General features: G+C 39.5%; 1 protein-coding gene across 1 annotated transcript in view; it reads right to left on the bottom strand.

Annotated features, from left to right (window-relative positions):
* SLC44A1 (solute carrier family 44 member 1) overlaps positions 1–25,171 on the bottom strand; it is a 64,470-nt gene that overhangs the window by 12,610 nt on the left and 26,689 nt on the right. The window contains exons 3-12 of the mRNA XM_053465867.1: positions 22,914–23,056; positions 21,995–22,131; positions 19,488–19,581; positions 12,722–12,891; positions 9,295–9,384; positions 8,332–8,471; positions 6,784–6,970; positions 3,113–3,278; positions 2,444–2,600; positions 1,600–1,683 (exon numbers count right to left, since the gene is read on the bottom strand). Of these exons, the coding sequence (XP_053321842.1) occupies positions 1,600–1,683; positions 2,444–2,600; positions 3,113–3,278; positions 6,784–6,970; positions 8,332–8,471; positions 9,295–9,384; positions 12,722–12,891; positions 19,488–19,581; positions 21,995–22,131; positions 22,914–23,056 (1,368 nt within the window). The remainder of the gene's footprint in view (positions 1–1,599; positions 1,684–2,443; positions 2,601–3,112; positions 3,279–6,783; positions 6,971–8,331; positions 8,472–9,294; positions 9,385–12,721; positions 12,892–19,487; positions 19,582–21,994; positions 22,132–22,913; positions 23,057–25,171) is intronic.

Consider the following 25,171-nt stretch of genomic DNA (forward strand, 5'->3'; position numbering starts at 1 on the left):
TAAGTATGCCATGAATTCTGAGTATACATGATTAACACAAGCAATTTAATGACTTTTTACCAAGCAATGGGTCACAATTGTCGCTTACTTAACCCCTTAATGACAAAGCCTGTACATGTACGGGCTAAAAATGCATTGTTTTCAATGGGTTTAGGGGCCGCCCATTGTCCTTAAGGGGTTAAGGAATGATTCCGTGATAAACTGATTATCCAACAAATTTTGTCATGGTAAAATGCCAAGCCAAATTACGATTTGTTTCCATAGTGCCAACCATGTGTGTAAAGGACATAATAACTGAATATACAATTTTGTCTTTACGTGTACACGCAGCTTGCAGAATCGCTGCTCAGCCCACATCCCAAGCAAGAAAACAGCTTATACATGCAGCACAGAAGTCATTTTCACTAATACTGAAAAACAAAACACACTTTTGCTTTCTCTGATAGAATTTAACAAACAAAAAAAATGCTGCATTTAGCAAAGGAAATAAAGAGTGGTGAAGGCAAACAAAACCTGTAATACAAATTATCCAGCATTAAGAGGACTCAAAGAGCCCACCAAGGAAACCCAGAGCAAATATTGGAAATTCAAAAGAGAAATATGATTTGAGGATTACAACCTCAATAACTTCTAAAAGGGATTGAGGAAATTGATTTTCTTTTACGTACTTGGCATTTGGAAACGTGAAAATCAACAAAAGCTAAGTAAGGCGATTTGCCATAAAATATATAAGTGACATCCAAGCACAGGAAGCAACATGTGGCTTCTTTTTTAGTTTCTTCTTCTTCATACTATTATTATTATCATCATCTTTTATTTATCTAGCGCCAACAATTTACGCAGCACCTCTTACAATACGTATATTCAAGGAGTATGACTAGACTAGACATGACAAAGACAGACTTCTTATTATGCCGCTTCTGTAATAAAGGAGAGCAGAATCACCTGATTACAAATAAAAATTGCCAGCTAAATATAGTATGTGGACATTATATGTTAGTAGATTATTCATAACAGCTGCTGTATGGCAGAGATAAGCGGTAATAGTAGCTGGTATTTTTTACGTCTTTCATCAAGCACTTGCTTTGTAGTATTTTAAGGACATTGTACAATTTCCTAATGTGTTTGGAATGGTACCCAACAGTTCTTTAACACACTGGGTAAAACATGCATATAAAAAAAAAAAACTGTTCATTGACTTGGAACAGCAAGTACATAAATAAATTAAAAACACAATAAAAGAAGGTCCTGGTGCATACAGACGTTCCATATCACACGTTACACAGTTACTGACACTGGATAGAGACAAACATGACAACTTTATTCTTTGTGCTGTGCATGCAGATGTCCAACCACAAGGATGGCAAATGTGAATGAGTCAAAAACCACTTAAAGCCTAGGGACATCTCTGCATGCACTCCATTGACAAAGGTGATTCATCAAAAGACTATGGATGGCTTCAAAAAAGATCTGCCCTACAGCTACTACTGGTCTGCCCTTATTAAACAGCGGCATATGTGGATTGGTATGGATTGGTCCGTCAGCTTAGACAACTTTTTTTCCGATAGCCTTCTAATCTCTTGAGAGAGCAGCTCTTACCTGATTTAAGAACACGAGGCACTTTTCCAGACACCATAGGCAGCAGATGCAAGACTTTAACAAACAGCGTGCACAGGCATTTTCCTAAAGAGAAGTGAAGATGCTTAGAGAATTCATGTAAATAAGTAGATACAAAAAAAATTAAAAAAATATTGTTACATTGTCATGTTGTATTGGCACTCAAACACCACAAGTCTCAAGGTACATTATTGACATCCCCCCCCCCCACTTATTTGATCATTCATTGTCAATAGAGAAGTTCCTGGAGCCTTCCCAAACTCTGTAGAGCGTTCTGGTGTGAAACATTCTGCAGAGAGACTCTTCCTATCTATCCCCTTAGGAGCGGTTGATTTGTTGTTAATTTGACACATTAGGCTGTCTAGCATGTTAGAGCAGCACTGTTATAAGACCGGTCCCAGCAGGGTTCCACGGAGGACAAAGTACTGGCTTACGTTCAGCAATGGATTGCACCATGTTGCTTAAGGAAAGTGTACTAAACAAGCAGTGCTGTTCACTTAAACAAGTCATCCACTATTGCTTGTGGTGGGAAATGAGCATGGATGTTCCTTTATAAACAGTCTTTGAAATCGTAATCTTGAAACAGATGGTTTTGGTGTCCTATAACCAGCTTCACCATTTAGGTCTATGAAGAGTTTATTGATTCTTTGTTTGATTTGTCTTCATTATTCACAAATTGGGTGTACTGAAGTTAGTTGAATTCCTTTCTAACTTTAGTTGGGACATCCAATCTACAGTACAGTAACAATGCAGTAATACATATACTTTGACATAACAACAATAGCTAAGACTTCCTTTCTGCAGCTTCCATAATATGTATTTTTACCTTTCCCTTAAGCTGGCTGTGGATATACATTAAGATCATACGTGGAATCTTCACTAACGTGATAATGAAGGCCCCTTTGGCAACTGTCCCAAGATGGTAACGAATAAGTCGATTTATAGAGGCCAGAATAGGAGTGAAAGGTAGATCTCTCTTGTTCCTGCAGAAAGAAATTGGTGACGTTATACACTGGTAGACAATTATATAGCTATTGCTTCACGTACAAATTTGATTATGTATACTGGAAGAAGAAATTCCTCATAAAGATACAATCATGTTTGTTTATTTTTACATATACAAGAATTTATTAAAAAAAAATAATTTCATTGACATAACAAGCGCAATCTCAAAAGCCATGTATCTAATTTGAAACGCTGAAGCTCAACTAACTCATCTACAAACTCATGGTATAATGAAGAAAGCCAATAATGTTATAAGTAAAATATTTTTCTTTACATCCAAGGAAACTCACAACTGTCAACATTTTAGAAGCAGACTCAAGCGACATGTAAAACAGTCATTTGCACATTTTGTAAGAAAAAAAAGGCTTGTAATGCACAGAATACCCATAAAAGAGAGGATCTTGTTTTAGTTAGCGCAGGAGGCTATTGCATACCTGCCAGGCCTACCATGATCGGTTACGTATGCTGTCATAGAAGTACGAACTGTTACCTTGTGAAATAATAGGTTACAACAGCTCCTGCAATGGTCATCTGCTGGCAGGCTAGAATAAACTCACTGATCCAGATTAGTCCCACTAAATGATACCACCACATATACTGCAGAGGGCCACTGATCTTGAACTCAACAAACCCTTGCTCATTGGTGGAAGGATCACCTAAAAAGTGATGAAAAAGCAAAACCATCAATTATTTTTGCATTCACTCCTGCATCATATAAACAATTAAACATTAAGCATCCTCTATTGCAAGTCTGGACAGTAACTCAAAACATAGAAAAAAAAATATTCAATGTGAGAAAAAATATTGTTTAACAAAGAATATCCAGTTAAGACTGGTGTGCTGCTATTGTATAAATCAACACCACAATGCATATTGGCTTTGATTTTACAGCTAACCAAAGGGAAAAATATACCCATCACGTCATTTGTATGAATATGTTTGTGAAAGCATCTGTTAATTATGTTGCTGAGCAAAATGTGCCACATGGTATTCACACATTGTGCTTAAGTGCCAAATCCAGACTAGAGGAAGGAATTTAATTACATATACCGTACTTTTTAGTCTCGGAAGAATCCGTGTACTAATTTTGTCTGGATATTAAGCATAGTCACGTCTTAAATAGTTATTGTTTTCCTACGGTCAGTAATTTCATAAAAATACATTATTGCAATTCAACGTATTTATTATTCTTCTATTTACTCATAGTTTTTTTGTATTTTTGAATTAGGAGTGACAGATGTACAAAGAGACAGGGCAAAGGGCATGGAGAGAGACTTCATGTGGCACCTAGATTTGAGGCTCAGTGAAAACAACAGTTTAAGTGTCAATAAAAAGGATGGCCGCATCTTTTTCTGTTTTATTTATTTTATGTTACTTCAGTGCCACTTCTTTGCCGATGCTGGCACTAGGGCTGCAACTAACGATTATTTTAATAATCGATTAGTTGGCCGATTATTTTTTCGATTAATCGGATTAAATAATTCAATTTTTTTAAATTTAAAATAATGTAATAAAAAACGTACAATTTACACTTTCATCTCTTTATTGCAATGGCCTCTCTCTATTCACCTTCTTATTTTACTGACATAATAATAAAAGCTACAAGAATCCAAACACAGTGTTTCTCAAACTAGAGTTTAATACAAAGTTATTAGTAAATATTAATTCATGTTACTATTTTTCATATTTAATAAAAACTATGAGAAAAAAGCCGTGTTTATATTTTCTTTTATTTACCAAACTGCCCCCAGTTATGCACATCTGACCCCCAGCTTGCCACTCTGCCCCCATATATGCCTTATACCTCTTATATGCCAGATTCCACTGTGCCCCCTGATATGCCACTGTGCCCCTGATACGCGTTATACTCTTTATATGCCAGTGATATGCAACTGAGCCCCCTGATATACCTTTTACCCCAGATATGTTTTATGCCCCCCTGATATGCCTTATATCGATATGCCTTATACCCCCTATATGCCCTGAAATTCATAATACCCCCCATACACCACTCTGGCTCCTCCCCCTCCCATACACCACTCTGGCTCCTCCCCCTCCCATACACCACTCTGGCTCCTCCCCCTCCCATACACCACTCTGGCTCCTCCCCCTCCCATACACCACTCCGCCTCCTCCCCCTCCCATACACCACTCTGCCTCCTCCCCCTCCCATACTCCACACTGCCTGCTCCTCCCCCCTCCCATACTCCACTCTGCCTCCTCCTCCCCCCTCCCATACTCCACTCTGCCTCCTCCTCCCCCCTCCCATACTCCACTCTGCCTCCTCCTCCCCCCTCCCATACTCCACTCTGCCTCCTCCTCCCCCTCCCATACTCCACTCTGCCTCCTCCTCCCCCCTCCCATACTCCACTCTGCCTTCTCCCCCCTCCCATACTCCACTCTGCCTTCTCCCCCCTCCCATACTCCACTCTGCCTTCTCCCCCCTCCCATACTCCACCCTGCCTTCTCCCCCCTCCCATACCCCACTCTGCCTCCTCCCCCCTCCCATACTCCACTCTGCCTCCTGTCAGCAACGGAGGTTCACAAGACACCAGGGAGTCGGGTAGAGAGGCAGAGTGGCGTATGGGAGGGGGAGGAGACAGAGTGGTGTATGGGAGGGTGGCTCCCATACACCCCTCTGACTCCTCCCCCCTCCCATACACCGCTCTGCCTCTCTACCCGGCTCCGTTGCTGACAGGCACTTTCACTGCAGCTTCATAGAAGCCTCAGCGTAAGTGAAGGTGAGTAATGGAGGCTGTCTGTGCGATGCAGACCCCCACTGGCTGACAGAGAGGATGATTCTCTGTCAGCCGGTGGGGGTCTGCACGATGTGCACAGACAGCCTCCGTTACTCCCCTTCACTTACGCTGAGGCTTCTATGAAGCTGCAGTGAAAGTGCCTGTCAGCAACAGAGTCGGGAGAGAGGCAGAGTGTATGGGTGTTATAATCTAGTGTTATAATCCGATCTCTGTTTGAGATCGGATTATATAAGGAGAGGCGTTTTTCAGAGCATTTGCTCTGAAAAAAACCTCTTTTTATAATCGATAAAAATCGATTCAACTAATCGATAATGAAAATCGTTGACAACGATTTTCATTATCGATTTTATCGATTAGTTGTTTCAGCCCTAGCTGGCACTATAGGCTGTTTCGACAGGCATCCATGCCAACAGCACAGTTTGACGGCTGCTAGGCTCAGTACTGAACGCAGCTGTAGTGAGGGAAAAGAACCAGGACAGAATTTAAAATTCCATTTTTTTCTATATACATACCTGGTAACTTTCCTAATTTGACTCCTGGGTCAACAGCTACTACCCTTGGACTCTGGGAACGTTTCTTCGATCTCCAGGTTGTGGTATTATTATTTATTGTTTTATATAGCGCCATCAAATTCTGTAGCGCTGTACAATGGGGTTTTGTCATGCTTACTTCCTGCCTACTCACCACTCACTGCTGCCCATTCCCCACCCGCCAAAGTCTAACAGAGACTATCTCTACACCTACACCTGGATACCCTCTCCCAAATTAAGCCACACTCTCAAAATGAGAGGGAGCCTGAGGAACACTGGCAAGTTCCCAGTTATGTTTACATATAATAGGGAAACTGGATACGGCAGTATTGGTCCAAAAGAAGCAGAACATACTTGTACATTTTGTTAAATGCGTGCCATCAGTTTTGCATGTTGACATTTTTTATGTTGGTTTTTTTTTCTTTACATTTTGTAACACTACGGAGTACACTGGTGCTCTAAGAATAAAATGTAATGTAATAACTTTTTTTTTATTACTACTACTAGATTAACAATATCTTGTATTTTGTTGTTTTCTTCTACTTTTGCATACTATGATTAATCACAAGGTAATGACACTCTAAAGAAATCCCGTGCACTAAGAATCAGCTCAGTGTGGTGTTGCAGAGAAAGTTATCCAAAATATCATAAATTATCTAACATAGCCTCTGAGTTTGAAGATAAATTAAGTTTATTGAACAAACTGAAATTGAACTCTGTTTTCTTTAATGCTAAATTTCATTATTCCATACTCTATTTAATGGTCAAATCAAATTATTTATTTTTCCATGGGACTTGATTTGGAAATTGGTCATAAGACATAATCTGCTGCCTTTCTACCCAAAACACACATACAACAGACTTTCACATACCTGCAGTTCCCAAGAAGAGAAGAACCATGATCCAGTAGATCCAGAACAAGAGCAGGGCCACAAAAGTCCAAACAGGTTGGAAGACGAGCAGTGGGAGATGAATGAAAACCTTCCCAGCAACGTGAAACAAGGCAATAGTGAGGGCCACCCGCTTACGCAAAACCAGTATAATGAGCAGCAGGATAACCTAGTAGAGAAAAAGCACTCAGATATTGAGTATATGATGAACCAAACAAATATAATAAGCACCTGTTAACCAATGTTCCCATTCTGCGAAATAAAGCTTGAGTTACAAGCTCTTCTAGATAGTGACTTGATTTGCAAAATACCCAAGCATACAATAGATGTCATGTTTTTTTTGCAGATTTATTCATAGATATACATGTGCAAGGATATAGGATTAGAATATTCACAAAATACATGATAATCCAGTTCTAGCAGAAGGAGCAAAGGTAAAACCTTAAAGAAACAGTGTTCCAGCTCTAATAGACCTTGTATTGCCGTTTAGCAGATTCAAAAAGATGCAAGTGGGTGCAAATTTAACGTTTAAGACACAGCTTTCATGAGACCAAAATAGCATTTTTATCTTGCCTTTACAGTGCATGTATATCCCAACACAGCTGGAAATCAGCATCAGTGACAACATTAAACAATAATGATACCAGCACTAATCTGAGTGCTGGCATCCTTCCATTATATGTCCATCTGCTGGTGCCAGGATTATCTCCATGCTTCAAGGGCAAAGGAACAGGTTGGCAGGGGAAGGAGAGCTAAATCAGAATAGTCAATCGGCAGTTTGCACTTTTAATGGCAGATTGTGCTGACGCATCAGGCTTTCCGAAGAGAAACAAAGGAAGAAGCTTAGACATACGCTGTGCCGTCACTACACTAACCTATTTACTGCATGACAAAACATGCAGGCTCGCTTCAAGACGAGCTAGAAAAACACAATACAATTACAACAGTCTCATGTCTTTAAAATATTAGTGTTAGTGCTGCAGCAAACGTTGTTAGACTTACTTTTGAAAAAGTGGTGTTTAAATCTTTGTTTTTTGGGACGCTATCGGTATTCTTTTAAAAACAAAACTGCAGCACTGTATACATCTTTCATTGTCTGTATATCTAATACTACAGTGGTACAGAATTTGTTGGTGCTACATAAACAAAAGATAATAATAATAATAATATATTATTTCAGCTCCAGATCAAGTGCTACATGATCTGGAACACCCGTGTCATCACATGTACTTTAATGCTGCGCTGCTGCTTCTCCAAAAATGTTAAAACAAAGTATTCTCACATCTATCCTTTGTTGATGAGACAGCCTGGGACACTGGAGTGTTTCTATGGTACTCATAGCCCGTAAGCTTTATGCTCTGCTCCACAGCATTATGCTCTGTTCGAGGAGGGGACCAGTTTTAGAAAACAGCTTTTTATTGACAGCTTTCATTTTTTTCTGCTTCTAATAATTCCCAACTACAGGAAAAAGAAGAGCTGACCCGCTTTCATGAGCTGCAGGCCTGATCAGGCACAAATCAATAGACTTACTGTGAAAACAGTGGCCGCAATGGCATATACAAGCAAGGCCTGGAGATTGTCTTTGGAAACCTGGAGCTGATCTGGTGGAAGATTTTCATCCATGAACTTCCTCTGAGTTGCATACATCCACCAGAGGACACCTGTGCCTCCTATAAACCACAACGTGAAAAAGAAAAGAAATTAAATGGGGTAGTGCTGTGAAGCACAAGTGTTTCTATATTGTAACAGTAATCCCTGCTTGAATACATTGGGCCTCAATTCAAAAGCAGCAGCAGTTCTCATGTGTGTTATAAATCCATGAAAGTATTTAAAGGTAATAATCATACAAGCAAATAAATAAATGCCTAATTAAAATTGAGTGCCTCTTCCAGTAACGACAATATGACCTGCTTAATAATCTGAACATTAAGTGTGACGGCACCTAACCTAACCTTGCCAGCAAGTAACTGAGAAACTGATTAATCCACTAGTAGACATAAAAGGAAATCCTGAAAGGATGGAATTTAATTTTAAATCCTGAGGTGTTGTGCTTTAACCACGTCAGTGGAGTTGGGTGAAGGTGCATATGCCATCGTAAGGTTCATAGGAACACTTGATTGATGGCCCACAGTTATCCTTAACTCAATGTGGGTGATCAAGCTAGGAAGGATTTAGAGCAGGGGTGTCCAACCTCCGGCCCTCCAGCTGCTGCAGGACTACATCTCCCATAATTCTCTTTCAGCTAAGGGGCTGGCTGAGGAGTATGGGAAATGTAGTTCTGCAGCAGCTGGAGGGCCGCACGTTGGACACCCCTTATTTAGAGGTTGGATAATGAAAGCAATTAGGTTATTCTATGGAGGCTGACACACACAGGCTTCTTAGAATTGTCACTTTCTAACTCATCAATACATAGGAAATGTGAGAAACACTAAGCATTAACCACACCTAATGTATTATTTGATTTTGAAAGAATTAGTGATCTACTAAGCTTACCAAGTGACCCCAATATAACCAGTATAGTTAAGATCCACACAAGTATTCTGGAGATGTATCTGATTATGACCATCAGGATCATGGATAACACTGCAAAGAAAACCAAAGGAAAAATTCACGTTCATATATGGACGTAATGAAAATTTACACATGAAAAGTAGTCCTAATATATTTATCCATCATATTGCATCTCTCATAAAAAATATACGTGACCCTGTGTAGTACAGGTCTTGTTAATCTTTCCTTGTGTCCTCTCAGATATAAAGCGTGGGAGACATTTCATTCCAACCATCACAGGTTCACCATGATACAGGCATTAAAAAATACGGCAATACCTTCAAGCTTTCACAGCACTTTCATAATTCTAAAAAAAAACATTATGAATTTATAAAGATGTTACATACTCCACAGCAATGTACAACGGGTACAAGAAAAGACTAGATCGATCTTAATATTTATTAGACCGATTACAGCTTCACCGTGCACTGAAAGTTGTCTGATGAACTCGCAAGTCTAGGACCATTTAAAGAAACGTCATATAGTTCATTGTGTCAATAATTAAAAAGGGAAAATGTATTTTGCTTCACTAAAGAATTATTCTGGAATTTGGTGAATGGAACCTTGCTAAGCTCCACAAGCTTAGACGGGTGCTTGTAAAGTAATACAATAATATATTCGAAAGTATAACAGAAACACAACATTTCTACATTGGATGGGTTAATGACGCTGGATGTGGTGAATATGCTTCTCAATGTGGTGAGCACAGGCGTTTTTGGACACTGTATTTATGGATCAAGTTTGGTTATACTGTACAATATGAGACAGGGCTACTTCTCAGTATTATAGATGGCAATCAGCTAACTGTTATAGGTGGCCTTTCTGTCAACTATCGTATTGATTTTACATCAAAGCTCCCTTTGTGAATAATGTGCGATGCTCGCAGACTGTGAAGTATACAAACATGAGAAGAAATGGTATGATTCTGAGAGATGTAATCAATCTACCACTACAATGCAACTAGGAAATGTTATTTAGTCTGTTCGTTAAAAGAAGTCCTACATGTCTCTGTTTAAAAAAGGAAGGGTCAAGGGTATGTATGATATCCTTTAAAATCTACTTTTCATAGTTATGGGTATATTTACTAAAAGTATGGTGACCATGTGTCTAATTACCAAGGGTAGGCTCTAAATCAAAGCAGTTGTCTTGTGTCCTGGGCAACCCTATATATATATTTTCTTCTTCCAGTATCCATGGGATACTGGAAATGCACTGCCAAATGAACACCTGAAAGACTGTGTAAATGTTGCTCATCCTTTTTCTTGAGCAAAATCAGTAACATTTGAAGATACGCTTTTCTAGGAAACATGATTTTTTATTTTTTCCCTTAATATTTTCCAAACTTAGAGTAACTGTTTTTGAGCTCCAACGTATAAATGTACCATTTATATTTCAGTCATATTAGAGAACAAGTAAGGGATTAAGGCACCATAAGAGTAAAATAATCACTGCCTAAATATAGCTGTTTTGCACCAGTTGCTCTAGAATATAAAAAATGATTTAGTTAAGAATTAGGTTGCTTAATACTATTTAAAAGTCACAAATGTACTCTGTTACGGGTCAGTTATTGATCTAGAAAGAGAAAAAAATGCCATGTCCATTTAGTGTAAAGACACAAAAAATAAACTCAACCTATGTTCCTATGTATACGCTGGCACCTAGCAGCCTTACTTCATGAAATATACATCAAAGCCAACTGCTTTTGAAAAAGTCACTCCTGAGCGTTTTATGTGACAAGTAAAGCTTTAATGTCTCTGAAAAGGCTTCCATTAAGAACGCTGTAATAAATACATTCCCTGCTTGATTGGGAACCTTTCAAATTCACTCAGGTAAATCGGGTAAAATCAGCTCAAGCAGGCAACAGCATACTAAATAAGGGACAGAACCATCTTTAAGTTACTAAAAACATGGGTATTCTAGGCTCTAGAAACAGCAAAGCTTAGAAGAAACAATCTTTCGGTTTTATGAATCAGAGCCGGCCTTAGGCGTTGTGGTGCCCTGTGCGGACTACTCCTCTGGCGCCCCCCCTCACTACCCCCCCTCTCTGCCCCTTCAAACTACCCCCCCCCTCAAACTACCCCTCCCCTCTGCCCCTTCAAACTACACCCCCCCTGCCCCTTCAAACTACAGCCCCCCCCTCTGCCCCTTCAAACTACAGCCCCCCTCACTTACCTTGTTGCCGGAGTCCCGGTGAGAGCGGGAGGCGTCCGTCTTCTCGCTCTGCCGCGGTGCCGGCATTTCCTGTTGAAAGCCGGAATAGTCCAGCGCTCAACATGAGATGCCGGCACCATGATGGAGTCACGGAGAGTAAGGGGCGCCGAGCGGTTGCTGAGAACTTCACGAGCAACCGCTCGGCGCCCCTGCCCGGGACTTAGGTTAAAGCATCAGGTTTTTGGTTTTTTTTTTAACTTTATTTAACATGAATGATGTTAAATAAAGTTTAAAAAAAAACAAACAAAAAAACCCCGATGTTTTAAGTTAAGTCCCGGGCAGGCGCCCCTGCTACCATGGCGCCCTGTGCGGTCGCACAGGTCGCACACCCCTAAGGCCGGCCCTGTTATCAATGGTGTGATTTTTAAAATGTTAATATCAATTATGCTGTAAAAAATTTAATGATTAAACAAGACAGAAAATGTTTGCAATTATACACGAGACACAAATGGAATCTGACTCTGCCCAGTAGGACCCACATAATATCTGACCCTTCTCCAAGGACACAGGTCATCATGCACATCTAAAGAACAACTAAACGAGGAGGAGGGCAAATTTTCTGGTTTGATTCAATTCATGATGGCACACTATCTGTTGAGCCAAGCATAGAGCTTATATATATATATATATATATATATATATATATATATATATAATTGGTTAATTATAGGGAAAACAGATGAGAAATAAAATTATATATAAAAAGGTATATATATATGTCAATTTACATTTGTTTAATCCATACACTGTACACATGTATTGCTAGCAACCAATAATGCATAGGCTCCACACATGCAGAATGCAAGGCCTGATTTATTCTCATGCATGTTAATGATGCTGAGGTCTCATTAATCAATGGGAAAAGTGTTTATGGCTACATATCACAAGCACAACACATGTATAATAGTGTCCTTTTAAGATAAAAAAAAACAGAATGCCCACACCAGCCTCTATTAAAATTACACTATGTAACAAATAAAGAAAAGGTTACACATGAAGAATATATCAAAACATGTAGATACATTTCTGTAAAAAATATATATTATTGCATTAATATTTTGGAATATATAAATATAATCCCAGGTTATGGGGCATTGATGATTTTAGTTGCCTGATACATTACTACACAATAAAGGCTAGTAATTAGAAAAACCGTTACCTAGTGATAACAAGCAAAGTCCCATTATAATTTCTTTGCTGGTCATTACTCCACTAATCAGCCTGTGTAGGACACTATTGTCACTGACAAAAGTGATCAGGGCTTCTGCAAACTTGGCATAGCAGGAAATGTTCACAGGAGCACAGCGATGGAAGAATGGAATAGGTGCACTGGTGACACAAGGAGAAAAAAAAACAAAAAAGGAAAAAAAATTACTCCTACCGAAATAGAAAATGGAAAAAAAATGTAACATCAACACACAAATGGAAAGGTGAATGGAAGCCACATTCCTGCCAGTACTACAGCTTAAGAGAGGATTGTGGGAAGTGTTATCCAACTTTTCCCAAAGCCATAATGAGGATGTCAAGGAAGTGGGACGGTGGTGGCAATGGGATAAAATGGTTGTGAAAGCCAAGACTAGCTAAACAGTACAGTGTATACATTTGAATGGCAGCCAAGTAGCCGCCAGTAAAGACAGATGAAGACAGATCAATGTAATAATCCCATCTGTCAGTTTTTTTTACCACATCATCAGTTAAAATGCTAGATTTTTTTCGGTGCCTGTTTTATCAAGCTTATTCTTTTGATTTTTAATGTAATTTTGAAATTTCATAATTATGTTTTTTTGCGGGGGGGGGTATATTTTCATTATCTTTTTTAACAAAAGTAAAAAGCCTGTCCCTGAGGCAAAAATTGTATTTAGCCTGGTGCTACACATTTTTTATTTCTTTACACGCACACACAAAATAATAAACCTTCCCAAAGGACATAGCTTGATAACCCCTGACTTACCTCGTCTTGAAATCCAGGCTGTTATTTTATTAATTTCCAAAATGTAATTAATTCTGACCCAAAAGTGGTCATTGTGGACCATTTTATACACAATTAAAAACAAGACAACTTGTTTAAAAAGGAGAGAAAGATATTGTTGTTCATTTTACAATACAGGAAAAAAGGAGAACAAAAAAGGGTCCCGTGTAGGACGAGAGATCAAAGTCATCCACAACTTATAGAAAGCTACCATAGTTTAATGCATCTGGGTCATTATAGATATGTCAGATAATTGTCTGATCCTGAGGATCTTCACCAAACAGTAAAAGTAACTTAAAATAATGTAAACATTAAATAATTAGATGTTTCTGCAAGAGATCTACAGCATTCTTGCTAGACAACATGCTAGACTTGTGCTCCAGGTAGGGGACATGGCCGAACATCGGCTTAGAAGTTCATTGGCAGCCCCTGTACTCTACAGAGTTTTCTCCACAGTTGCTTTTTAACAAGGACCCTGGGTTTAATTTCACAAACGCATACATAACATATACGTGGTTAACACTAAAGGTTTTAAGTACGTCTAGGCCAAAGACTAATGTAACGTCAGGTAAATGGCTCCTTAAATGGAGAGGAACAATACAATTTATGTCTGCATGGCAAATCTAACCTGTATATTCATAATTACAGTTTACGTTATGGTAAATCAAAAATGTTCTCTCCTTAACTCCCCAAAACAGCTCATTGCATATAGATATGTAGGTGCACTGATCTCATAAATCCATGATGTGTCTTTGTTGTAAATTGTAAGCTGTTTGGTTTGGCTATACTAAGATCGCTGACATGAGGTACTGTGCATGCATAGGCATGGGAACTTGATTATGCCAAGTCAAGGTCTTAATGGATTTTTTTAGCCAGGAGAAAGAAACATAGAATAGGCACAATCAATATAATTAACAAAAAAGCTGAATATTTGAAAAACATTTAATAATGATGTACACTGTGTTTAACTTAAACTGGGTAGAAGTCCCTTTAAAACAAATACAGTAGTAGCATTCACTTTGTAAGTGCCCAGCTAGAGTACATTCCTGAATGGCCTTTCAATGCAGTATTGGGCGAGTTGATTTTGGCTTTGCCCAGATTCCATTGCCAAGAAAACCTTCTGCAGACGTACAGGCACAAAGCAAATGACTACATTACCTCCCACGCATGCTAAAATGGTATTACATCTTAGGAGGAATGAACCCTGCCAGCCGACAACTCATCATGATCCAACCTAGCAATGCATAATCCCTGCTTCCTAACTACATCCCAGTTCCCAAAGCACTAGCTTGTCGGGAAGCATTACATCTAGATGAGAACAAATATCAGAAACAAGACATATGCTTTTAGTCAATAAAGAATATAAAAAGCCTATCTCGTCCTTTTGAGAAAGCAGACGTTTCCAATACAAAGGATGATGTTTCAGGAACTAGGACGATCATAACACTGGTTAGATTAAATCCTACCTCTCTTACCATAGTGTCTCCTTCACTGGAACTTGTTCCTCTCCCTTACGACTATCTGTTGGTGTTCCTCAGAGCTCAGTTCTTGGGCCTCTACTCTGCTCCATCTTAACCTTTTCACTTGGACAACTCATATCTTCCTTTGGTTTCCAATACACCTTAATCTATATTTCCTCTGCTGACCTTTCTGGATTATTGCAACTCCCTACTAACTGGTCTCCCCCCCTCTTCCACGTTTCAGCACTTCAATCCATCCTCAACACTGCTGTTAGATTAACCTTTCTCTGTCACCGTTCCTCATTTGCCGATCTACTGAGCACTAAACAACTCTGCATCCCCTATATCTCTACCCTCCTATCCAAATACACCCCTAACAGCTCTCTTCTACTATCATTACCTCTTCCCACTAGCGTATTCAGCTCTCTGAAAACCCACTTTTTTCAAAAAGCGTACAACCTTTTTTCCTAAAACACTCAGCCAGCATTCAAATCAAGCATCTAAACGACTAACAACCTCTACAGATAACCCTAACTCGGCCAACTCACCCCCATCAAAGCAGTCCTCTCCTACTGTTTCACTTCCCCCACCACCACTGACTAGATTGTAATTTCGCAAGAGCAGGGACCTCTTCTCTTTTTGTACCAGTTTGTTATTGTTTGTGATTTTAAAATATTCGCCTGAGTCTGTTGTAACAGAGCTACGGAATCCGCTGGCGCTTTAAAAGATAAATGTAATGTAGATTCTATTATCTGTAAGAAAAGGAGCAATGGTTACATCACTTAATTCTACTAAAGACTACAAGAAAGGTAGTGTATCATGTATTGATATAAAAAGGTGGTGCAGTTATCCTATGCAGTTAAGTCATGTGTAGCAGGTTGTAAAACTGCACATACATGTGTGATCTGTGCATTAAGATTTTCTTAGGTCTGCTCAATATATTACACATGAAGTTAAGTGAATTTTATTCTAATGAATAATATTCAACGCATCCTTCATGTTTTCTACTGTGTTAGCTACCTACCACTTGGAGGCAAGCAAAGCAACAGAGTGGGGACTCTAGTTCCCACTGAATAGAATGGGTGACAATGCTTTCAACTTGACACCTCCATAAACTTGCAGCGTGCATACTGATCTCAAATGGGTCAGCTTTAAAGAGGCTTCAACTAATACTGGCAAAGGTCCAGAGTTCTGTTTATCTATTTGTAACCACAATGCACCACCTACAAACCTTTAACATAGTACTCAATGCATCCATGGTATGGCAACTAAGGCACTGTGCATCCCTCCAGCCCTAATCTTTACAATGTTAATACATCAACAATAGTATTATATCTGTTTCAGCAGGAGCACAGCCATAGATTTGCGTCAAGAACTTGTCTGGCTTTCACTAAAGAGTTGCTTACAGGCAAGGAGGGCACTGGGGAAGATGGCCATTAGAATTTTAAACACTAATGGGCACTTTAAGTCCCCAGACATACACATCTAATGGGCTATCCTACTGAGTGGTGGTGTCCTATTTTTTTTTAAATGGCTAAAATGAAATTATGATAAGGATAAAGTGGTCTGCACATCACTAGTTGCACTACAATGAGATGGTGGAATTCAGTAAAACTACAGTATTTGCTCGATTATAAAATGACCCTGATTATAAGACGACCCCCCAAATCTTAATATTAATTTAGGGAAAAAAGAAAACGCCTGAATATAAGACGACCCTATAGGAAAAAAGTTTTACCAATAAATGTTAATTCATTTAAACTATTTTTTTTTAATAAAAGCTATGATTGAGAAAAATATTTTGGTTTTATTTCCTTCTATTTTCCAACCTCCCCCCAGTTATGCACATCTGCCCCAGAAATGCCTTATACTCCCTATATGCCACTGTGTCCCATGATATGCCTTTTAACCCTCTAAATGCCACTGTGTCCCATGATATGCCTTTTAACCCTATATGCCACTCTGGCACTTAGAGGGTTAAAATGCATTTTATGGGGAAGAGTGGCATATAGTGAGGTTTAAGGCATTTCAGGAGGCAGAGTGGCGTATAGAGGGTTAAAAAGGCATTTCTTATGCCACCCCATTTAACACTCCCCCCCCCGTCCCACTTACCGGTACTTCTGAGTCTCCTGTCATGTAGCCGGGGCAGCGTGTAGACTCGCGCCGCAGCCGGAAGGAGGCGTGGCTAGCAGCGGGGGTTGTCTGCGTGCATCGTGCAGACATTCCCCGGCTGTCAGAGATCAGAGTTCCCCGCGCCGGCGCGGGGAACTCTGATCTTTGACAGCCGGGGAAGGTCTGCGTGATGCACGCAGACAACCCCTGCTGCTAGCCACACCTCCTTCCGGCTGCAGCGGAAGTTGTCTACGCGAATCGCGTAGACATCTACACGCTGCACCAGCTGCACACCGGGGACTCTGAAGTGCCGGTAAGTGGGGCAGGGGGGTTGAGACAGGAGGATCCAGATCCCCTGCAGCTGCGGGGGATCTGGATCTTAGTCGTCTCATAGTCAGACTTTGAGGTCTGATTATAAGATGACCCCGATTATAAGACGAGGGGTATTTTTCAAAGCATTTGCTCTGAAAAAAACCTTGTCTTATAATCGAGCAAATACGGTACCGTATTTGCTCGATTATAAGACGACCCTGATTATAAGACGACCCCCCAAAATCTGAATATTAACTTAGGAAAAAAAGAAAAAGCCTGAATATAAGACGACCCTAAAGGAAAAAAGTTTTACCAGTAAATGTTAATTCATGTAAACTATTTTTTTTAATAAAAGCTATGATTGAGAAAAATATTTTTTTTTTGTTTTTATTTCTTGTATTTTCCAACCTGTCCCCCAGTTACGCACATCTGCCCCCAGGCTTGCCGCACCAATATGGCACTGTGGCCCATGATATGCCTTTTAACCCTCTATATGCCACTGTGCCCCATGGTATGCCTTTTGACCCCCTATGTGCCACTCTGCCTCCAGAAATGCCTTATACCCCTATATCCCATTCTGGCATTTAGGGGGTTAAAATGCATATTATGGGGCAGAGTGGCATATAGGGAGGTATAAGGCATTCCAGGAGGCAGAGTGGCATTAAGGGAGTTAAAAGGCATTGTATAGAGCACTCTGCCTCCAGAAATGCCTTATACCCCTATATGCCACTCTGGCATTTAGGGGGTTAAAAGGCATATTATGGGGCAGAGTGGCATATAGGGAGGTATAAGGCATTTCAGGAGGCAGAGTGCTCTATTAACGCCACTCTGCCTCCTGAAATGCCTTATACCTCCCTATATGCCACTCTGCCCCATAATATGCCTTTTAACCCCCTAAGTGCCAGAGTGGCATATAGGGGTGTAAGGCATTACACACACACACACACACACACACACTTACTTACCGGTGCTTCCAATTTCCTGCTGCATTGCCGGGGCAGCGGGTTGACGTCTCATTCCGCGGCAGCCGGAAGGAGGTGGAGTTGGCAGCGGGGGTTTGTATGCGTCAGTCGCAAATACCTTCCCCGGCTGTCAGAGATCAGGAACTCTGGAACTCTAATCTCTGACAGTCGGGGAAGGTATTTGCGACGGACGCATACAAACCCCCGCTGCCAACTTCACCTCCGGAAGCACCGGTAAGTGTGTGTGTGGGGGGGGGGCGACGACAGGAGGATCCAGGTCCCCTGCAGCGGTGCGGGGGATCTGGATCTTAGTCTCCTAATCAGACCTCTATTTGAGGTCTGATTAGAAGACGACCCCGATTATAAGACGAGGGGTATTTTTCAGAGCATTTGCTCTGAAAAAAACCTCGTCTTATAATCGAGCAAATACGGTATATACTGAGAATTACTAGTCATAGTACATACTCACAATACAGTTAAACCAACAATAAAAATATTTAACCACCTACATACTCAATATTCACCACTGGATACTATACTGACAGAGGGACACAAAGCTAGATTTATAAGTGTACCACGGGGTGAAAACAGCAAAAATGTGTCAAACTGCAATGAAGAGTACCACCAGAAAGCACTCCAGTAGCATGGTCCATTTTGCTGCCAATGCCGTAAATATGCGCAGTACACAGAAGAAAGAAGTGTTGGGTTGGCTGATAGAAAAGAAACTGGGAAGATGTGAAAAACTAACGCCTACATACTGCTAAGATTAAGTCAATGACTTACTGTATTGCGTGAGCTAAAATAAAAACTGCAGAATATTTTAAGATTACACAGAGGAAAATTACAGAGTACACGCAAAGAAAAAAAAGTAGTTTATTATTTTAACCCAAAATGGCCTTGTCTGGCTAGCTTTTGAATACATTGCAGGGTAATTTAATATGTTTATCTAGATCTGTTGCATAGTCAAGGTTATGTCAAGAATGTGGTTTACAGGCAGGGCGATTATTAAGGATTGCACCATTTATTAAGCATTAATCGAATGGATTGTCCCTCGGATATCAGGGATGAATCCAGTGGGTCATTTTCAAAGCAGATTATATTATACCTTACCTTGGAGGCACTGGAAGCTTGGGACACAAGGATTGCGCTCTCTCATCTGACGTGTACTGAGAGGGGCTAAGTGCATAATCACACAACGCTGACCCTGCAGAGAAACATTATCGTCATTAAATCACAGACATCTTTTACAAGAACATCAAGATTTCAAAACGAAAAAAAAAGGAAATGTTTTAATCGGTTATAATAAAGAAGAAGCTACAAAACCATCATCATACTGCATCATGTAAATCAATAAAAGCAACCAAATTAATCAAATGTTTTTTAATCTAAAATTAAACCTCCAAGATTGGTTACTAGCAATTATTACTTAACACTTATTAACCGGGATAACTTTGTCACGTGTCATCTCATTTTTCCAAAGTTCACTTGAGGATGGATATTCAATTACCTTTAACAGATGTATCCCGGACAACTAAATTCAGCTAATTAACAGAAAAGGTAACTTAATATTGCTATGTCTGATTCCCACTGTAGTATTTTTTCCCATTCATAGTGATATAACAAAGTTCTTCAAGGTAAGCAACAGAATGTGTTTCCAGAATGTGTAGCCCTACACCCTTTTCAAATAAAGAAAAAACAAAAAATGGGTACAAATTACGGTTTTATCAAAATCCTATTGCAGAAATGTCTGCACGGTGTGCTTTAATAATGCATATATGCTAGTTGGTAATAATCAGGTATGAAATCAAAAGTATTCAAAACTGTGAATGGTATAAAAATAACAAAAATGATCATAAATATGTTAATTAGTGTTACATCTACATACCCATCACTTTGCATATTCTGCACACCATGGAAAACTAAATGGAGCTTAATTAGAAAGAACATATTGCCCTCCCATACACCCTTCTGTAACGTAATGTACGTTTCCAATGCATATTTGTTAAGGCCGTGAAATCCTAGGTACAATGCTGAATTTGGAACATTTCGGGAAAACCTTAACTACAGTTCATTCTGTTTTGTACTTGAGTATAATAAGCACACGTCTCTAAGTGTCTGAAGTATAAATAAGGAAGAATTTACAAGATCGAGAACCACAAATAAATGATAGCATTGGTTTATAGCAAACGATCTATAACCGATAGCATAGACGAGAAAAAAATAAATAAAATGAAAGCGGATTATCCATAGCTTGCAATAACAGCTTTCAAGTGACTTCAGCCGTAGCCCGATAAGAAAGCAATATGGCTCCAGGTAATCATTTTTTTCTTATTTTATTCGTGTGTGCATATTACTAGACACATTTAAGACGGCTGTGCATGCCTCAAAAATAGATCTAGATGGTCTCAAAAGCACGCAATCTCTTACACTTCAGTCAGCCAATAAATAGGTATCGACTGCACCAAATTTGCTCCCATTCAAAGATAAAATGGCTTTAACTTTTGTTTATGACCTCCATAAAGAGCATAATAAAACACATCCTTTGTAGGTATAATTTCAGTTTATACACGAAGACAATCTTATTATGGGTTGTCCGTGCAGAGGAAGAACCGCAACGGGTTTTATGCCCCCGCGCCATGGAGATTAATATATAAATGCATTTAATACTGCTGTAAATATACATTAGGACTTGGAGAAACGAAGGCGAAATACCCTCAAGGGGAAGGCTGACCTCACAATCAACTTGTTCCTGCAGGTACATAATAGACATTTTTGTCAATGGTACTAGTTTTTCTTCCCCCCCCCAACAGAGAAAAAAGTAAAGAATGAAACATTTTGATTTTTATTATTGATGTTGTAACTTATTTTACATCGCAACTATACGAAGATATGGCAGCAAAACAAGAGCTTGCTTTATTCATGCGCCTAAACGAAAAATATGGTTGTGACGTTTGAGACAAGAACATCAGCACTTAAATGCTTAAGCACCGGGTTTACAGAAAACATAAAATTGTAATATGTACAACGGAGTTTCTACCCGCCTGCAACAGCAGCTTCACAGCAGAAGCCATCACAACTGGATACAAATGCATTCTGTGCTATTATTAAATATTTTAAAAGATCCTGAAGGCTGAATGGTTTTAATGACAAAGCAAAAAAATAAACCTTGGTAGAGCACTGTGAACGATTGCTAATGATCATGGTCACGTATAAGATATAAATGGTTTACAACGATCATGGCCATTTATAACATTTAAATGGTTTACAACGATCATGGCCATTTATAAGATTTAAAGGGTATACAACGATCATGGTCATTTATAAGATGTAAAGGGTATACAATTAATACCAGTCTGGGTTTACTTGTTGCCAAAAGTATTTGTACAAAGGCTTATGTTATTTTATTTTTTCATCTTAAGCTGTAATTACAAAAAAACACAAGTGTTTAAATGCCTGAAACAGTAGACGTATAGATCAAGTAGCTCATCATGCCCAAGTATTATTATATGACAGGTGCTACTTTATCATATTAGCTTGAGACGCCATATATTCTGTAGGAATAATGCTCGAGCCATTTTACAGATCAAGGCACAAGGTCTTTGACGCAATGTTCTCACCGTTGGTCTCTGCAAATTTCTTTACATCGCTCAGGGTTTTGAGCTCTTCACGCGGGCACTCGGAGACACACAGAGCTATAGACTTGATCTTTCGGTTTACCAAATCCAGTTTGCAGGGATCCAAGAAAAACACATACCTAGAAGTGAAAAGAAGCAGAGATGAAGGCATTGACGGGGATGGAATTTGGTCAAGGATGATATGCCACCACACATACAATGTGTACCAGAAGATGCTGTGTTTTTTCCAGGCTAGGTGTATTCACAAAAGAGAGTATTAACAGGAGCGTTTGAGGAAGAATTGTATTACAGTTCCTTAACTTGACCATACACGTTGAACGTCCAACCACGATGAGCTTCTCCTGGACAGCTTGGCCGGCCCTGTGGTCGAATCTGTGAGATTTTTTCAACGTCCCCTCTCCCATTGAATTATGCATTGTATGGGACCAGCTCATCCCTTCACACTGGAGAAACCTACTAGTGTTGGCCCTTCACAACGAATAGTGAAGTGAAAGAGTTAAACCCCCCACTAAGTTCCAAGAGACTGGAGACCATTGGTGTAAGAGTAGAACTAGTTTGTACATTATAAATGACCATTAAATACTGTGAAAATAGATGTACACTGAAGCCTGAAAAAGAAGCAGATGCCATCTATAATTTTACAAACCTCTCTCTTAAGTAAAAGAAGCGTTTTGTTTAAATAATGCATTCTGTGTTTTTGAGACTCCAGAAAGGGCCTCAAACCACATTAGCTGTTCAGACTCTTATAAATCAAGGTGTAAAATAACAGGCTGCCTCAGCTATTATCTGCTAGGAAAAAAACGGTTCAAGGAACCGCAGAAATTTCTATTTCATAGAAGACAATTGTTTATATCCAAATCATATGTGCTTTTTCCCAACCTTGCCTTCTTATCATACTTACTTGCGATTTGTGTGGTCCATGCCGCTGTTTAAAACCCCTTCCACCTTGGCATTCTTCTGCCCGCATATGTTTCCATAGTTGTCATAGCCATACACTAGCCTCGAGGCCGCTCCAGTTGCGATTGAGAACCCACATATAAACCCCTAAAAAAACAACCAAAGAAAACCACAATCACCATATGCCATTAGTACGCCTGCTCCAGGAGACTACAGGAAAAAAAACAAAAAAAAAAAAAATTAATGTTCTGATGGTGTTTTGGAGGAACAGGAGGACAGTTTTGTACAAAGCACAACTCTCTTCCTTTCAGAGCAATAAAAATAAATGGGTCCGTTTTTATGAACTCATTTGACTGAAATGTGTTGCACATCATTTTTATGACTATGCTTTATGGTTTTACAATTGAAAACTGATTTTGCATGCATATGAAAATGAACTCCGTGTTATGGCACCTGAATGGCTAATAACTTTTTGCATTTATTTATTTATTTTTAAACACCAAAGTTTACTACCTCAAAAGAAGCTTGTGGCTAAAGAACTACAGATCCTTGCATACACAGATGGCAGATTGTCATTGATTAAAAGGCGGCAACTTCAGGACAGGAAATTGTTTACATTATGCTACTTGAGACATACTGAGGCACAAAGCCCAACTTCCCTGACAAACATAATGCCTCCAAAAAAGCACTTTTTTTTAATAAAGGAATTTAGTTGTGCTAAATTTGTGGCCGATTCTTAAGCCTCCCCCAGTATCAATACAAGACCTTTGCTATTCCACCTTTTCCATCTGATCCTTGTTGAAAGATATTATAAGTAAATAAACGGGTGGACTGAATGAAAGAGATGTTTTGCTTTTAATAGCGCACTAACCCCCCCAAAAAAATACTTAGTTTTATAAAGGGGTATCAACTTCTGTTTCTCAAAAAACCTTTGTAGGAATAAGGAATGTCATAATAGAAAAACAACAACATTTTTGTTAACATTCATTAACCCCTTAACGTCCATTGCCGGGTCAGGCACATCATGCAAAACGGTCACTTAACGACCTATGACGTGACACGTCATGAGACTTAAACAAGCTTAGAACGATCACTTTCTAAGCTTAAACGGTGTTGCTGTAATGCCTCGATGTCGAGGCATTCAGCAACACCGAGATCGGCATCATGGGCCATGTCTGGCCCCTCCCCGGGGCGGCAACATCCGCCATACATTGTATGGCGGCGGACGCCCATTTTAAAAGCGTTTAGGAGGCGATCAATGATCACCTCCTAAACCTCAATGGTGTCGCTGGAATGCCTCGATCAGGAGGCATTCAGGGACACCAAACACTTACCCCAGGACGGGCTGTGACCGCTCCGGAGAGCGGTCACAGCCGCCACTGCCAGTGATCTTCGCCATCTGCAAGATGGCGGCCGCTCAGTAAAAAAAATAATAAAGTTGAAAAAGTTCACTAGATGGTCTCCAGACCCTCTAGAGAACTCTGGCTCCACTTGCAGGTTGAATACAGGAACTGCATTCAACCATACAAGTCAATGGAGCCCAGCTTTCTAATCACTATGTGATTAATAAAATATTTTTAAAAAATTAAAAAAAAAAATTAAAAAAAGGAAAAAAATAAAAAGCTTCAAAAAAACATGGCAACATTTAGAAAGTATTATGCATCAGAGGAACTATCCAGTTCCAGCAAAATGTAAAAAAAAAAAGTCCAAAAAGAATAAAATAGCAATAAAGTGCTAAAATTAGCGCTGTATATTCCCAAAAATCCTGACATGAAAAAATTTAAATAAAATCATTTCAAATACCCAAGGAGTGTCTAATTTAAAAAAATGAATGGTTTAATGGGGTAAATTGGAGTGGCCGGGCTCAAAGATAGGGCATAGGCACAGACTGACCAAAATGGGGAAAAAAAAGTGCACTTACAAAATGTGGCATTTTAACCCCAAACCCATACATGTGGGGTATGACTGTACTCGGGAGATGTTCCTGAACACATATTAGGGTGTTGTTTGATAGTGATGTATACCTGGAGCTATAAATGTGTACCCAAAGTACAATTTGTGTGAAAAAAATACCAAAATAAATACTACCACAAAGTTTGGCAAAGGCTGGTGGCAGAATCTGATGCATGGAAAGGGTTAAATACTACCATTTTTTAAGAAACCTTGGGGTGTCTAGTTTTCAAAAATATATGGTTTGATGGGGTAAATTGGAGTGGCCGGGCTCAAAGATAGGGCATGGGCACAGACTGACCAAAATAGGGA

The sequence above is a fragment of the Spea bombifrons genome, chromosome 1, assembly GCF_027358695.1.
Source record: "Spea bombifrons isolate aSpeBom1 chromosome 1, aSpeBom1.2.pri, whole genome shotgun sequence".
Classification (NCBI taxonomy): domain Eukaryota; kingdom Metazoa; phylum Chordata; class Amphibia; order Anura; family Pelobatidae; genus Spea; species Spea bombifrons.